Below are 17,974 nucleotides of genomic sequence, written 5' to 3'. Positions count from 1 at the left end.
AACATCTCTATGCATGATCAGTTTTTTGTCCCTACTTTCAACCCATTGCTGTCAAAACTATTACGTTTGCCTGCATCTTTTCCAACATAAATGTACAAAATCAAGCTTTTCAAAAAAGAAACAACTTTATTTTCCTTCAGTAACAGCGTGTGTGTGTGTCACTTGATTGTACTTGGTGCTTGTTAAACACTTCTTTGCAGTTTTGCGGAAGACGTATTTTAAAAATCAGTGCAAGTTCCTACTTTGAGAAATAGTTGACACTAACTATAACTTTGAAACTGTATGTTCTTAGCGTTTAAGAATCTTCCTCAAAGGCAGTTCCTATTTCGCTTTGTACTTGTTTGAACAAATGCAGTTTTCTGATTGTGCGGTATCAGTAACTTAACGCATGCTCTGAAGTGCCCTTCAATGGGACTCTGAGAACACAACCTCCAGGCAACTTTTCAGCTCATAAAATCACTTCGTCCATCACTCCCTACTTCCAATTACATAGTCTTTATTCAGGGTTCTTTAATTTGTCTGTGATTCATCAACAGTGTCCTGTTTAAACTATCATCATCAACAGACAGAATATGTGTTTAAGTGTTTTATTATAAACATGTATTGATGCACATGAATGGCTGGCTTTTTCTCTCTCTCTCTTAGAATACTGCTTTGCTCAAATTATAATTCTATTTTTTTTAATGTGTGGCCCTCAATCCAGCCTCGAGGTCTTTCCGCCTCGCTGGTTAATTGGTGGCCACTTATCCCAATTTTCTGAATAACGTAACAACCAAAAAGCCCAGCCATTCAAGTGCTATGACTCTCACACCCTGAAACTTCCAGTTAATACAAGCTAATCCCAAAGACACACTCCCTGCTACACACAGTTCTCACAAGACCCCTACAATCTGATGATTTATTCTCTATGCCAGATCCTAACGACTGAATTCTGTTAAATTAACCACATCCCATAACTAGAGTCCCAGGACCTAAGAAGTCACTTTAAAATGAGACCATGTACCACACTGCCACAGTAAAGTGAGCCCAATCAAAAAGAAGCGCCTCTCCTCACGGTGCTTGGCATTGAGACATGCCACTGTCCCAACTCGAGTTTTCAGCCACATTACCCCGGGGCCTTCTGAAAGGATTCCTCTTGTAAGGAAGAAAAGCTGGGAAAGCTTTGAGGGCTGTGCTGCCTGCTCTGCCACAGCCTGTGTGCTGACAAACCCCTGCGGGGTCATGAGTTCTACCCCCATCACGGCTGTATTACAAAATGCTGCTCTTTCGTAAAGTAAAAGAAACTTTATTAGAAGCTCTTTTCCCTGCAGAAGACTGGCCTTGCTCTGCACCATCATCGTAAGCTAGTTAGCAATGGTCAGTGTGAGTGTGAGCTGTGTGCTACTTCCAAGCAAAGCAGTAATTACTCCCTTGAAGATAAGTTAGTTATCCTGTAGGGCAATTGTGATGTCAGAAGTGAAAACTAAGGTATCTCAGTGTTTAGGAACTGCAGAGGATCCAGACTCAGGCTGCCCATGAATGTCGTCTTCTTCAGGTTCTGGATTCTAACTATTCAGCAGAAGCAGCCAAGGGAATGTCACAAACCAAATAACGGACGTTTTCATATTAACTTAGCAGAATCAAGGCTCATGAGGAGAAAGACCCTGCTAAGTTGAGTATCTTGGATGATTTATTCAAACTGGAGTAACAGATTAAAAAGGAGAAAAGTCAACGGAGATTAAAAGTTTCATTTCCTTTTGGCAGTTTTCATTCAAATTCCAAATTTAGGGGGGGAAACAATTGTGTGCATTTTTAAACCCTACTGAATCTTTCACAATCTACACTTGGGATGCCCCAGGCCTGCAAGCATCACCACGCTGGGCAGGGTGCTGGCTCCCACAATACCCAACCACCCTTCCTGTCACTACAAGACGTGGTGCCCCTAAATCACCATCATTCCTAAGCAGGGAACACGGAGTGTGAAGTGTGTGACTCTAAACATACTAAATCTATACGCATACTTCTCATTTCCAAATGCATACCACTGTCTAACTGGGCACAAGGGCGGGGTAGAAAAGCATGCCCAGGGCTACAGCCTCCACAGGATGCCTTACCATCCTTTGCTTCCTTTGCAAAATACACTGCAGGGCGGTTTGAATATTTGAAAATCATGATTGTAACAAACGGCCCCGACTCTGTCTCTCCCGTGCTCTATTTTCTCTCTGCCTTTGAAAAGTGAGACCATGTTAGCAGCAATGTAGTAGCTTGCCTCACCATATCAGGACACGGATGCCACCCTTTCCAGCTGGCAGCCAGGGCCTCAGAGTTTAACTCTTGAGTTGTCTGGCAAAGCTATCTTTGTGGTAGGGACACCAAGGCAGAGAGGGTGAACTGCTGGCCCCTTAAACACTGTTTTGTCCTTATCAGTGGGAAAATTGCTGAGTATCCAATCTTACAATATATGTTCTATCAAAGGTCTCATTAAGTCTAGGGGCAAGACATCCCAATAAGAGCCCTTGTTCATCTTGTGAATTGTGTACGAGGAAGAATGCAAACAAATGTGTGCGAGAGTTCAGAAGTTTAGTCAAGGACAGGGTACCAGGATGGGAAAACTTAACAGTGATTTCCTAAATCAAACACATATTCACACAAACGTCATTCTCTCTGATGTCACAGAGAAAGCCCACCAAATTACCCCACAGAGCAGCTTCATTTAAACAAGTTATGAAAGCTTATTTTCCCCCACAATGGGAAATACCTGCAAATGAAGTGAAAATTATTAAAATGTTAAAATGTGCTGTCAACTTGCAAACAATTATCTATTTAAGCTTTTCATAAAGAAATAATTGTTACCCAGAAGGATTCTAAGCTGCAGTAGCTGAAGGAGGAAAATCGCTCTCTGTATGTGTGTCCTCACTAATGCCATGTGACAAGCAGGGAGGGTTCTGTTTCAAAGGCAATAATGATTACAACTTCCTCTCTAAACAAGTCACATCTTTCACAACTTCAAAATACACTTCAATTATGATATCATTTAACAATCGAGCAACAAAAGTTGCCATCCAACAACGAATCACAATTGATGTTAAGGGTTCAACAAGGCTAAAGGAAGCTACTTGTTCTGGATAGAGGCAAGACTGCTGAGCCCTGCCATACCCAAAAACACGTCTAGTAAGAGTGGAAAGTATGGTCCAAAACTCACTTAGGCTCACTTGCTTTAAACTCCCATCTGGTAAGTTCATAACAGCAGACACTATCTCTTGAGATCTTTAAGCTTTGTGTTGTGACCTCTCTTTCCTTTAAACCCCTCACTGCCTCACAAAAAGCCCAGTCCTTACTTCCTCCCCAGACCCCCTTTACGCGCCCCCCCCACCAGCATCCCTGAATCTCCTGGCTCCAGACAGGACACAGTCTGGCAACTCAAGGCCTCCCATAGGCCACACTTCCTCCTGTGTTACCCTTTGGGTAGAACTGCTAATCCTTTTTATTAATTAATGAGATAATGGTGGTTAACCAGGAAGCAATATTAATGCTATCTAGGAAACTTGAACCAAAATTATTTTAGCCTTTTGGTTACTGTCCATCTCCCCACTCACTCCCCCAGTATGTGAAATTGTGCACTAAGAATTTGGCAGCATCTTGGTAAAGAACCGAGGAGGTCAAGAATGACTGATTTTAACATGTAGCTCCCTCACTGAGGTTTTCTGTTTCTCACATGTTCACGGTAGACATTACTAACTAGGAAGGGAAAGAAGGGCCTCTCAACAAACTACTAAAAAGAAAGAGGAAGTGGAGAAACTCAGAGAACTAGAAACTGAGTAAGAAACAAATAGGGATGTGAATGAAGCAACAGCAGTCATAATGGGCAAACTTACATATCACTACACGTACCCACACACTTGTCATAGCACACTAGCATTTTAGGGATGGTGTGTCCCGAGAAGGTGTGCTATGCGAGGCTTGCTGGTTTTCATTTTGTTTTGCTTTGCTTTGTTTTGATGAGTGCAATAACAAAGACAATATGGGGAATAGGTACCACCTGCCCAAGAATCATTGGACATCTTTAATATCTTTGGGAATATGGAGCCCATTTTAGAACTCATTTTCCTTAATCTGTCACAATCTTTTTTTTAAGCATTAAAAGGAAAAAAAGGAAGGGTTTTCTATTAGCTAAGCTTTGCTGCAGCAGACGAGCAGCGGCTTTCATTCAGGGATTGTCAAAAACTTTCCAGTGTGCCCACTGCAATGCGGATGCCAACCGACGAATCAAAGGCATTCAGCAGCTAGACAAAGAGGGTCTGATGCCAACCTCGGTGCCACTGGCAACCATTATTGGCATCAAACACAGTGTCTGCCTTTTTTTTCCCCCTCGCCTGGCACTTCACAAACAAAATGGCGGTTCTTGTAGCAACGGAACAGCCGAAGTGCAGCCCTCTGAATCAATAGCATCAGATGATTTTATGGACTTAAATATAGTTACTCCCAAATCAGTTACCAAATTTTAGGTAGAGCTGGGAGGGCATATAATTTTATAAATAACTGTAGTTAATATGGCCCTTTGCTAATAGAAAGAAAGAATAAAATGGACTGGATTGCGGTCCATCAGGCTATATGCACGGAAGAAGCTGAGTAACAAAGACACTGAGCTTTGAACAAAATACTGCCTTGTGATGCAAAAGCCTAATAAACTACGTATCAAACATGATTTCAAAATATATAAATTCTCCCCCAAAACTCTTATCAGATGCAGATGTAGCACTATAGTTTGTGTCAAAGCTCCAGTAACTCTTTCCACATTTCAGAAAAGATGAGGTTGCTGGGGATGGAGAAGGGGGAAAGTGTGGGTTGAACCAAGAGAGAAAGAGGGAGGAAGAAAAGCAATAGGAAGTTGGTCAACAAAGGAAGTTTATTATGCATCCATCTTTATTTCATCTTCCATTAGAGACGAAGTATGCGATCTGTAAATAGCCAAGAGGACTATTGACATTTCTAGATCTGGAAATTGTCAATATATTGTAACATCACTCCACACTGCAATGCGGATGCCAACTAACAAATCACAGGCATCCTGAGCTAAACAAAGAGGGTCTGGTGCCAATCCTGGTGCCAGTGGCAACCATCTTTGGCATTATCTCTGTTCTTCCTCGTGTTTTTCTCCCAGTTCTTTATAAGGAGAGAGGAAAAAGAGGGGGCGGGGGAGTAATTGTGTTGCTCATTCTGTTATAAACGTTTTTCTCTTCTAATTTTTCTTTCAAGCTTTTCAAACTACTTTATCTAATTTTTAAAATGAAGTAAGTAGGATTTGGTGTACTTAGAGGAGAAATAAAAAGTTAGGATGTGAGATAAAGCCCTCTGGGTGTCCACAGCCTTATATTTTAAAACCCACTTTCTTTAGTAAACTACAATGCAAAACGACAATCAACCTGTAGTTCACAAATAAAAAGATATAAATTTTGAAAACAAGAAAATACAAAAGCACCCGGATGTGACTTTTTAAGAAGGGCCACCAGGTGTTTAGAGGGGATGATGCAAGGGCAGGTGGCAGAGAGGACAGATTAAGAGACACACAGGGAAAATATCAAAAGGTTTTTATATTGGAGAAGTCACCAAACAATCAAACTCAACGTTTTACCTGAAAATACAGTCTCTAAGACTTGACTCAAAACTTCATGGTTATCATGACCACTGGTGCCATGCCAAATATATTTTTTCTTTTTTTTCTTTTTTCAATTTATCTTCCCAAATCCAAAGGACAGTCTATATTGTCAGTTAAGAGACTTGGCTATCTGTCCCAGAATAAATCTGCATGTGTGTCTATTTAGGGACTAGCCATCAAGGGTTAAAGTGGAAGCATAGTACAGATCTTCCCTCCCAACGAAAGAGATGCATGACCCACTTTGTAAAACTTTTCCTAACCAGTGACTTTCATAACAGTTACAACACACAGTCAATCTAACATGTACATACAGCCCACCTTAAAATGTCACCTCTTAGACAGCTGTCAATCAAATTGCCATGTGTTAATGAGCTTTTATTTTAGGACATCAAAGATGAAAATATATTTCCCTACCCAACATTACTTGAATTTGAGTTCTTAACACAGGGAAACAACAAGCGTGATGTTTTGTTTATTAGGAAATACATTTTCAAATAATGATGTCCAATACTGTTATTTAAAATCAAAGTAAAAATTCTGAAACGACACTCAGTGTATCTCTAGAACTAAGTCAAGGGGAAATACAGACAAAGGGCACACAGTAAGTACTAGAGTTCTGAGTCATAAGAGTAATTTTCTTATTTCACTTTTCTGGATGACAATAAAGTACTTAGCAATTTATTAAACCCCACATTTATATAACGAGCATCGGATAACTGTCTGCCACCTGGCTATCTGCAGGCCATCTTTCCTCCCACTAGGCCAAGTTCGGAAATGACCCACCATCTGTGGCAGCCCAAACTTGAGGCCACTTTCGGGATGGTGTTTTCTTAAAGGGACTTTACTGACATACTGATTGGAAGAAAACAAAGTCAAAAGTCTCACCTATTTAAATAAAACAGAAACAACAAAGAAACATATCCCATTAACTTAAAAATCCTTGGCAACAGCACTGCCTAGTTTGCTCTGTCCAGGCAACATTTACAGTCCTCTTTATCGAGGACGTTAAACACAGTCCGGTATGCGGTCTCTGCATTCTTTTGAGATTTATTTTAAACCAGTGTAACCAGTCCCCTTCTGGTTTGCTCCGTGATGCTCTGTAAAGCAAGCTGTGACTTCTTCCTTGGGAAGCATTATGAATTTGCATTCAAGTAAACTAATAATAGAAAGTGTTCCCAAGTCACTCTGGCAAAGTATTATAAATTATTTAAATAAAAGCTGTGCTGCATTAAATCTACAGTGAATACTGCACAATCAAAAGGAACTGTTGATAGAAATATTAAAATTACATAAATCTAGGCCTCTGGCAGATATATATTTTGATAGTGGCCAGCTTAGACATTTTGTAACAGCAAATGCTAATTTGATTTTTGGTACAACCGCCATTGGATTCCTGAACAAAGTTCATCTACCTCGTTAGGTAAGAAACTAGTACAAAGACTGTTAAACAGTGCTTCAACTGCCATCCGTAAAGCTGCATTTTCAGAAGAGGGGAGGAGATGCAGCCTAGTACAGAAGGCGGAGTGCAATAAACTGTCCTCCTTAGACTACTCTGTGCCTGCCCTTCGGTCTTCCTTCACATGCAGAAGCCTACCCAGGTGGGAAAGCTCCATGTCCACATTCACGGCCCCTAAGTGACCATGGGCATGGAGTGCAACTGGGCACACCAAGGTACCCAGAGAAGGCAGAGGACCTCTGGAGGCCTCCAGGACACTCTAGCCCGAGCTAGCGACCCCATATCTGGAGGTGTATGAGCAGTGTTAGCCGTGCTACAAGAAAGAACAGTCTGCTCCTACCTTGCTCCTGCACGTAGTATGCCAAAAACAAGTCAAGCTCCTTAACTGATACTGTGATATGGTGTGGCTGAACACAAAGTGCTGGGTTTGTGCAGTGTGGGGACTTCATGAGCCGCTCGCCATCGGTACTCTCCAAAGGGATGCCTTTGAACAGGATCACCATGACTAGATCCAGACGCCAGACTTTGTCTGCCTGCCGCAGGCAGTCGATCCTCCTAATCTTACCCTTCTGGTCTGGGTTGGATAAGACACAGCACGGGTGCTTCTTGCCAGTCACGGTGAGCACAAAGTCCTCCCGGTACTCCTGGCGGATGTCTTTGCGCAGTTTGGCCAGGAGCCTGGATGCCCACTTCTGCTTGATTTCGGGCTTTTCGCTGAGCAGCTCATCTTTGACCGCTCTTTCCTCATCCTTGGACATTCGTTTCTCGTGCTTTTTAAAGTACTTGCGTTTTCGAGCCTGCAGGTTGAACCAAGTGTAGGCGATTGCACGGACGTGTGGAAGAAGCGCCTCAATAAATGGGTGGAATTCATCCTGCAGAAGATGGGAAAGAAGAGGCGCACAGTCAGTTTAGTTTCCAACGCGAAGAAAAAGAAAAGGACGCCATCCACTCCAATTTTAAAAAAAGAATATTGTTTTCTAACCTAAAATGAACAGGACATCAGGACAAGAAGAAAATAAAGTATGCCCCCTGTCAACCAAAAGTCACAAACTGGTTTCTCCTACAAAGAAAATACATACAGGCTTTATTTTGTAATTTTTGCTCTGGTCCCATCCCTCTCGCTCCCACCTCAATGTCATGCACCTACATCCTTTAAAATAAGATGCTTGGCACCAAATTTAATATTTAAATATTCAATTGACCCACTAGCATGATGCAGTACCATTTCACAAGGAGCACAGTGGGTTCGGTTTTTTTGTTTTGGTTTGGTTTTCTGTAAGCCGGAGCAGAGCTTCTCAGAGGGCAGGAACGGTGCCACAGTCCATTTCTCCTCTCTGAGCCATAGAAACACAAAGCATGTAGATGCTCACTGTAATGCCACACAGTTCCCGCTTTTGGAGCATGCTCTCAGTGAGAGGCTGCCGGTGGCACAAAGAGCATGCGCCATTAAACTTGATCCATTTTCTTATCAAACGTCCAACATTCCTACACTGAAACAGCACCATTCCAAGAGTGGTAACTAGAGAAACCGGTCTATAGCGAGGGAAAGTGGGCAAAGGACACGGCTTGTCTATCAGTGTACTGAACACAAGGTTTCCATACTTTGAACAGAGCGTTCCCTCTGTGCACCCCCAACATGAGCTTCCAGCACGCGCGCGTGCACACACACACACACACATTCTCTCTCTCGCATACACACTTTCAATTTTAAATAGTTTTTAAAGTTGAAAAGAAAATGACATGATGTTCTCGCCGCAGCTTTCCTACAGTCTCTGAAGCCCCACAGAGTCAGTTAATTTGTTAACCTGATCACAGGGGTATGGCAATTATTCAAACCCCTTAAAAATCAATCTGAGGTGAACAATGAAAAAAATGGCAACTTGGCAGCAACTTTCCATTCTTTGTTTCTCTGCATGCTGTGGCACGGTGACACCACGAGTACACCCTGGTCATCTACAGCTTTTGTGGAAACTCTACAATTCACGGTCCTCTCAGATGGAACACGGGACAGGACTGTGGGCGCACACATGCGTGTGCTCAGGAGCCCACAAGTGCTTCAGTCATATAGCTCCTAACTGTCCGGTGAATTAAGCGGTTTACCTTGAAGGCCTGCATTTTTTTTCTGCCTGTTTTATCTGAACCTTTTAAATGAAGGGGGCCATCAGGCATTGCAAATCATCCCTGCCTACAAATATTTCCAGTTACTTCCAAGTGGAGTCAGTGTTTCATTACTTCCTGACTTAGGTAAAGCCATGTAAGCTCAGGCCTATTGCTGTTCAAAGAAAAAGAACAGCATCCCACACATGCCCGCTATATGAATGCAATAAGCCAGGCACTGACGTAAAGGAGAGCTCCACCATGACCATCTTTCTGGTCACTTTGACTATTCTGTCAACCTAACCACAAAAGAAGTTTCTCTAATACGTTACATTCCCAAGCCAGAATTTACTCGTTCATGTTAGTTACTCTGAAGTACATGGAGTAAATTGTCCAGCAGAGTGACTAGTTTCATAAGATAAAGGTGATCTAAGTAAACTAATGACACTCCAACAAAGAAGCTGCCCCTGAATTCCATATCTCTGTGAAAGCCTTTTAAAGATGAAATTCAAAGTTTGAGTGCAGAAGGCGGCAACATATTAAGTTTGCAATTCAGACCCTGAACAGGTATAAGACTCCCCTAATCAATAGCACGGTTATCAAGTGTTCTGACATATTGCCGACTAAGAATGAATCCAAATTTTATAATGCAGAATGCAGCTGATTGCATCGCAGCATGAGGCAAAGCCAAATGCCATGGAGGAAATTAAACCGATCAGTACTTTCCAGCAGAGATTTGAACAATTCAGTTACTATGTGAGCACATTAAAGGAGGCCATGGAAAGAGTTAAACCACAATCTGTTCTTTGTGTGGGAAGGCAGCCCTGCTCACAGCAACCACAGCCCATGATAAGACCTCCCTATCTCCATACACTTTCTGATGCCATGCTTTTAGCTCCCACTGTAACTGTAAAAACTTTGTTTATCCTCTCCCCTCAAAATACATGCAAAAGGACAGCCTGGATGCTCAAGGAAATGTGGGCTTCAATGTGCTGTATGAACTCACTTCCTAGGATCTGACTTTTACTGTGACTCACTGATACGACTTTAAAAATGAAAACCCTGAGGATGCAGGGAATGGGTGAGAGTGCTTTGTCCCTCTCCTTTTACCCTTAGCACACTTTTTAAAACGCAGCATTATTTAATGGCTATTAAGCAACCCAGAAACACTGGAGTACTCAGATACTTAAATACTATGTTCAGTGACATCCATTTTCTTATAAGCGAATCAAGCATAACTTTTGATTAAATAATTGTGAGATTTCACACTTGACAATAAACATCACTGATCATATAACAAATTTTAAATTTTAGATAATTGCATCACACCACCAAGACGCTAATTTGAAAGCTGAATTTGGAAACTCTTAGTCAGTTCACACACACACACACACACACACACACACACACACACACACAAACCAACAACAATAACAAAAAAACTGTTGTCTTGAGTTTGCTGTCACTGGCAGCAAATATTGTTCTTAAACATAACTTTTCTTTGTTAAGAAACAGAAGCAGCAAACTTTCTCAGCCCACCCACTTGCCTTGACTCTTTTGGAGCATCCATATTACGCAGATTCAACTTTAAGTAGAACACTTGCATGATAAGAAGACATACCGTCCCAAAATGATAAGTGGAGACAAGCAATATGTCACATATACTTTTGCATTCCATGTCTAAATGTCATCTTCCATGTGTGACTGCTTCCTAAAGCTGCATTGTAATATATTGTTAATAATTTTAAATGGCATGAATGTAAAACGTAGCTGTCCTCACGTGGAAAAAATAAACAGGAGGAAGGTATTCAAACAGCCTCACTAATAGATTGCCACAATTATACTAAGCAATTATCAAAATTACTTTTCAAATCAAAGCGTGGAAGTGATTTAACATTTAAAGTCTCTATTCTAAGATATATTGGCAAGCTCACTCTCAGAATTTTCCTTAAAATACATTGACATTCAGTGAAATACTTTTCCTTATAAAACTTTCTTGGGTTGAACTAAATTGATAAAATAAATAGACAAGTTAAATTTTGAAATATAAACAGAAAATCTAATTTAACTAGGTTTATTTATTTTTCTTCACAGAAACAATGATTTCATGAAAGGGTTGGAAAATTGGCCCAACACAGCCATGGTAGAGTAAATAGTGTGTGCTCTTGGAGCCTCATCACTACGTAACAATAAACCCTGAAAAGAAAATATTGAAAGAACTTGAATGACAATGAAAGAAAAACATCATCATGCCAACTGAAGGTTATATTAAAGGCTAATATGCAGATAAAGCAAAATATTAAAACATATAGATGTTTCTTAATTTTCCTTTTATTCATACTGGCCTACAAACGCTGACTTGTAGCTACCAAACCAGGTAGCTAAATATCAAGTTCAATGGTAAAGTCATCTAAATTAAGATTTTTAAAAACCTAAATGTGTTAATGTAACAACTGAGTACTTTTTAAGGTTCCTAACAAATTAACAATATAGTTTACTTTGTATCTGTATGCCTCAAAACAGGTTATACGGCAGCTATCAGGCTCCTGTAACATAAAACTTAAACTATTCATCTGATACAAAAGTAACACTTGCATACACTCTCACTTTTGCAATGCTTTAAATAACCTACAAAGTCATAAGGTGATTATTAGTTGAGAATTCTAAAACCCTAACTCCTTCTCTGGGATAGGCCTTAAGTTCCAAAAAAAATATTGCTAATACATAAACCCAGATTTATACTGCTAAAATAACAAAGAATATATAGTCATCATCCTGAATTAATGTTGGTAAGTGTGTGTCCTTGAAATAGCAATGTGTAGCTGGGTGATTGTGCAGTCTATGCCCCTAACATTCCATGTGTCTGGGTTCTGCAATAGTAGTTTTAGCATGCAGGAATTAGAGGGAACTGGTGACTTTTCGATGCCTATGTAGGGGAGATTAAAAGTGCAAAGGAATTGCTAGCAGTTTCCCAAAAACAAGAGTTGGAAACACAAATATAGAGACACTCGGTTAGCCAGTCCTTTCCAGGTGAGAACAAGCCAGGCCATACTTTGTGAAGGAAAAGCTTAATCTGCTTCCTTTGATCACAATGAAGAAATAATAGAAATGATCATGGTTTATCAGAAAGAGAGAAAAAAGCCTGCTGATGAATAAATGAAAGTAACTTTTACAACTACAGGCAATTAGCTGTACCTGAGACAATTCCATCAGTGGGTTACTATCATTCAAAGCTTTTAAAATACAAATAGCTCAACAACCCATTTTTCCAGTTTTGTTAAATTAAAGTGCACGTTTACTTGCTTAAAATAGCCATATCTAAGTTAATCATACTCAGATGCCAAACAAAATATAAACAATAAAAAATGTGTCAGCCAAAAAGCTACAGGGTTGTGTCCAATCACTGAATGCCCCTTATCATTGTTTTCATCTTCATTCACAATTTATGAATGCCGCAGTCCTTTTGAATCACAATGGTTTAATTGTCATACAATTGAAATCTTAATTATTTGTTCATCATAAAAATGCATCATTATAATATTAGATTTAAAAAATTTTAACACACCAAAACTAGACAACATTTCTGTTTCGTGTCTATGACAATGTCAATGAAAATTTTCAATTACTAATCTAGATTCATACTTTTGAAAGTTTCACTAAACTGTCCCATAAGTTTAAGGGTTTAATTAGCTGCTGCAAATAATAGTTCAGGACTAGGTTATTTAATTCATCACTTGGTGAGTTCGTTGGGCATCCATGAAAGGATGAAAGCGCGCCCAGGTAAGTCGCTCGATCCAACCACTTTTTCATTTGACCATCTGATTGAAAGAGATAGAAACTGGTTTTAGTTTTTAAATATAAAACCAGTGTTTTACCTCTTAGTATTGTTCTTTAGATTTTAGGGCAATTTTCGAAGTTTAAAAAAAATGACCTCACTTTTCTGATATTACTTTCTGCCTTTCGGGTTATATTCAAATATCATCAAATGAACAAGTCTCACAATAAAACAAACATGCCTTAGAAGTCCTAAACATTGACTACAACCAACTAAACTCTTGTCAGTTTAAAAATCGCCTCTGAAGTACGGGTCTCTGAAACACCCAAGTGCGGGCAACTGCAGACTAGGACTTTAGGTCCCCAAAATGCGCAAAGAAATGGGTGGCCAGGACCACCACCTTAGACTGGTGGTCACCAGCTCACTTTGGGCAGCTGAGCCCAGAGGCGCTCGACCTGGCTCTCAGCCCTTTGCCCAAGATCCCCCTGCTCCCAAGCCGGAGTCGCTCCACGCACTCCGGCCAAAGAGTTAGGGTGCCGCGGCCACTGCCACCAGCTCCCGGGGGCCGCACGGGGGCTCGGGTCCGTCCGTGTCGGCCCTGCCCACCCCGGCAGCCTCGCCCGCCCAGTGCCGGCTCTCCCGGGCTCTCCCCGCCTGGGAGCGGGGCTGGGCGCGCGCGGCAGCCCTGGTCCCACGCCGCCCGCACAGCCCACCGCAACTCCTAGCCACTTCACTAGGGAGACCAGGGTGTGCCGGGGTTAGGCAAAGCCGTTGAGAAATCTGCAGCACAAGAGCAAGAAGACACAACAAAGGCGTCTGGGGCCAGAGAGAAAGCGACCAAGACAAGTACCTGAGTGAGACAGATGGGAGAATACATCATGACTTCGCCTTAAAACGCACTTTCCCGGAGATGCCCAAGAAAATCTTCGAGAAGCGAGGATTTCATCTATTCATTTTACAGTCATCTGAGCCCAGCGGCGATGCGATCAATCAGGACGGGGCTCTGCGCCGGATCACCGCAACTTCGCAACAAACCCAGTCCTCCTTAAATAGCCAAAGATTCAAGTTCACTCGGCGTGCTAGATTTCCCGGGGTGAAATCCAATCTACAGTTTTAACCCTCTTGCGGTCCGCGCGCGCCGGCCGAGCTCTCCAAGGCCGCCGCCGGTGTAGGCTGCTGGTCGCCCGGTTTGGGGGATTTGTTTTCTGTTTTGCAGTTGTTGTTGTTGTTGTTGTGGGCTTGGGGTGCTCGAGGGTTCGGTATAGGTTGGATTGGGGTGGTGCTGGGTGATGAAATGCTTTTTTTTAAAAAAAGGCGGGGTGGGGGGCGCAGGAGGCCGGGCGGTGGGGAAAGCGAGGAGAATGTGTCACCGCGCTGGGAAAGTTCAAGGTTACCGCCGCGAACACTGCAGCAGGATCCGGGAGTGGCGATCGCAGGCGAAACTTTGCCGCGAGCCGACCATGTGTGTGCGCGAGGGGGAGCGCAAGCGAGTGCGCGCGGGTGGTGGGGCGCGCGCCGGAGAGGGCCGGGTGGGGGTGGGGAGGGGGGGATCAGGGAGAGGCCGGGATATGGGAGGGGGGCGCGAGCACGGAGCTCCCGGGCGGAAAAGACTTTGCTGCGCTCGGGGCCCCGCTGCACAGCCGCCCGCCCGCCCGCCGCGCCCCGCGTCTGACCCGCCGAGCGTGGACGCCGCTGCTGGTGCCGCTGCCCACAGCCCACGAAAAGGATCGGAAGGACCTCCTGAAAAATTCCCAAACGATCGATCCCGCTCAGCTGCAAACTCCTCTTTTCTGTTCTGGGCGCTTTTCCCCCTCCCTCTCTCGCTTTCTTTCCTTGAAAAACTTGCAAGTTGAAAGATTCACCGGTTCCACCCTCTGGACCCCGCTCGAGCTCTCTCCAAATCAGACTTAAGGATTGTTTTATTATTTAATTACACAATCACCGCTTTACTCCTCCTCCTGCAAACGCGCGTTCCTTTTGCACCAGCCTCTCCACACCCCCCGCCCCCCACCTTCCTCCTCCTCCCGCGCGCCTCCCCCAGCCCTCGGGTCTCTCCCCCTCATTTGTTAAAGGTATCAGACCGGTGCCACAGTACTGGGACTTTTTTTTTTTCAAAAAATAGCTCTACCACCCTTCGTGCACCCCCGAAAACCCGCCCAGAGAGCGACATTTCAGTGTTCGCTGCAGACGCTCAAGCCACGAGAACATCCTAATGGGAGAAGCCCTGAGCCGGTCTGTGCCCGAGAAAGAAACGAATGGAAAATTCCCTCACACCCAGGCCGCCCCGAGCTGGGGCTAGGGCGCCGACTCTAGCACCCCAGGCGGCTGCAGGGAGAGGGCGGAGGCGGGGACTGGGTGAACTTGGCCTCCAGGAGTTGGGGCGCACCGGCACGGAGACGGGGGGGGGGGTGGCGCGGCGAGTAGCCCAGCCCGGGGCCCGCACTGACGGACGGGGAGGGGTGGCGGGGTCCCCCAGGGCCCCCCCTCAAGGTCTCAACGCGGCGGCCCGCCCTCCCCCGGCGCTCGGTGCACGTGGCCGCGCTCGGAGCGGGAAGGCCGCGCTGCCGCCACCGCTCGCCCCTCCTCTGCGCGCCCGGCCCCTCTCCTCCTCCTCCTCCTCCTCCTGCCGCGCTGGCCCGCGTCCCAGTCCCCACCCCCAGAGCCCGGGGCGCCGGCGGAAAGCGGCTCCCTTCCCGCGGGGGTGCGGGCAGGGCGGGGCTGCGGCGCGCCCGGGGCTGCGGGGCGGGAGCGCGCCGGGTGCGTGTGCGGCTGCGGCTCCGAGGCTGCTCCCGCCGGCGCCCCGCCCCCCCGCCGAGTGAATGAACTTGATTCCCGGGACCCGAGGAGGAGGAGGAGGCGGCGGTGCCCGCACCCCCATTCGCGCGGGCACTCTCTCCCACACACACACACCGCCCCCCAAATTCCGGGTTTCCGCTAGGGGTGGGTGGGGAAGTGGAGGAATCAAAGGCTGCGCAGACAATGGAGAAAGAAAAGTGAGCGCCCGGGGCTCCGCGTCGACCTAGCTTGGGGCCGCCGAGCGTTTCCAGGCCCCCCGCGGCCCTCCCGCTCCCACCCGGTGCCCTGTACTTTCCCCCTCAACTTTCTCCGCTCCTCGAGCTCCTGGCCACCGTGCCCTCCCCCGGAGGACCTGAAAGCACCAGTGACTTTTTCCTTCCCCAAGTGGAAGTTACCCACATCAAGCATTTCACGACGACACATCAAGAAAAGTAGGCAGGTTCAAGTCAACCATGAAATGGTCACTTTTTAACCCCGTCCTGTCCTCATTAGGGAAATGCTCAAACACAGTCCGTTTTCAAAAAGCGCTCTTAATGAGGCGAGCTTGCCAAGTCTACCAGCTGCAGCCCCTGTAAACCAAGAGCCCGGTGAAGAAAGGCGCAGGGGGTGGGGAGGCCAGGAGGCGGGGAGGGCCGCGAGTCTGGGAGGACAGGTAAAGTCGGGGAAACTGTGAGAACGCGGGCGAGTTAACCCTTTCGGGCACGCGCCGCGGGGAGCGGCCTCCCGGCCCCCGCTAGGCAAATCCTCTTGTTAGCGTTCTGACAACGTTAATTTCCTTTGTACCGGTCATTTCTTCTTCTTGAAAAGCTGGGATAAAGTTGACAGTCTTTATAGATGAAAGGAGGTGACAGTCGGGGTTAATCCAAATAAATACTCACTCCTCTCTCATAAATTTTAGGCAACCTCATCTTAACTTAAAAAAAAAAAAAAAAGAAAGAAAGAGGGGGAAAGAAAAAAAAAAAAAACAAGTCGCCAACAATCCCAAAGCATCACTTTGTGCTGAGCGGCATCCCTTTTCTCACCCTCACCAGATTCTGCGGGAGGGGGCGGGGACGCTCCACTGATAATACCAGCTTTAACTACTGGAGTTTCCCTTTGAACAAATATTCAATTTAACTGGAGTTAATTTACCATAAAAGACATTCCCCTTGGCACGAATGCACTCATGTCCTTGAACACACCTCTTTGAATGCCTGGACTCTTACAGAAGCCATTATTTCGGGGTCTCTTTAAAAATCCAGTGCCCATCTCTCTGCCTCCCTCCCTCCCTCCCTCCCTCCCTCCCTCCCTCCTCACTACACCACCCCCAGCGAAATCCTGGCACCCAGAGAGCACTCTTTTCAGCCAGAGCCCAGAACCAGCCGTTGTCCCCTGGCAAAAGAGGCCCAGTGCTGGGCCCTGGGCAAGTGTCTCCAGACATCCCTACCTTTCTTTATTAGTCCTCTTTCACAACAGAACCTATTTCCTTTTGCCACTAAAACTACGTTGCATCCAAAAGTTTCTCATAAGCTTAAAAAAAAAAAGAAAAATGAAAAACTGATACCATTATACAGAAGAATTCACAAAAGCTGCAGAGCGCCAGGGCAGAGAAACAGCAGCGTCAGACACAGGTAAGAACCCAAGAGCCCAAGGTTCCAGGTCTCCCAGGCCCATCCCTGAGAGGCTCAGCACTTCCAGGTGTCCCCTGTCTGTGTGTGTACAGTGCTGATGGCTGGGGTACATGCTGGTGCATAGGGGATGCTTTGTAGTTTGGGGTTTTGATTTGTTTCCAAGACAAGAAAAACGGAAGAAGCAGTAACAGTTAGGTGAGGAAAGTCGAGAGAAGAATGAACAATAGACATCCCGGAAAGAGGGGCTCAGGGATCCTGGGTGTGGAAGGCTTTGACTTTCAGACCTTGGAGTCAGGAGGGCTGACACCTGGACCCCAAGCTCTGCTGCCTGCCCAATGCTCAGAACATTGTAGGCCTTCCCAGGGAGAATCCTAGGAGACTGCTCACGGGAAATCTGGGCTCCTGGGACTTCTGCTTTCTCTGGCTTCTCTCAGCACTTGTCAGACCCCTTTGCTTTGAGAAGCACCAATCTTTTCAAATCCAAGGAAGAGGGTAGAAAGGATGAATTGCAGAGTGTGTATGTTTTCTAAAAGTAGGTCTCAAGTTTTTCTGAAAGTTTCTGATTTTGTCAAAATAGGCCAAACACCCAGATTTTGGTCCTTGCC

The 17,974-nt window shown here is 45.0% G+C and overlaps 1 protein-coding gene and 1 long non-coding RNA gene across 11 annotated transcripts in view; one reads left to right on the top strand and one right to left on the bottom strand.

The window, feature by feature from the left end:
- Nfib (nuclear factor I B) overlaps nucleotides 1–17,974 on the bottom strand; it is a 412,093-nt gene that overhangs the window by 198,077 nt on the left and 196,042 nt on the right. For 5 of the 10 annotated variants that reach the window (XM_040756251.1, XM_040756254.1, XM_040756252.1 and 2 more), the window contains exon 2: nucleotides 7,432–7,963. In XM_040756251.1, coding sequence (XP_040612185.1) covers nucleotides 7,432–7,963 — 532 coding nt within the window. 10 annotated transcript variants of the gene reach the window in all.
- The window catches only part of LOC121144035, a 39,309-nt gene continuing 37,868 nt past the window's right edge, over nucleotides 16,534–17,974 (top strand). Inside the window, exon 1 of the long non-coding RNA XR_005881380.1 lies at nucleotides 16,534–17,369. This is a non-coding gene — a long non-coding RNA (uncharacterized LOC121144035). The remainder of the gene's footprint in view (nucleotides 17,370–17,974) is intronic.

This window comes from Mesocricetus auratus, unplaced genomic scaffold (assembly GCF_017639785.1).
Source record: "Mesocricetus auratus isolate SY011 unplaced genomic scaffold, BCM_Maur_2.0 Super-Scaffold_100014, whole genome shotgun sequence".
Taxonomy (NCBI): domain Eukaryota; kingdom Metazoa; phylum Chordata; class Mammalia; order Rodentia; family Cricetidae; genus Mesocricetus; species Mesocricetus auratus.
Note: the sequence above shows the minus strand (reverse complement) of the source record. Positions and strands in the feature narration are given on the sequence as shown.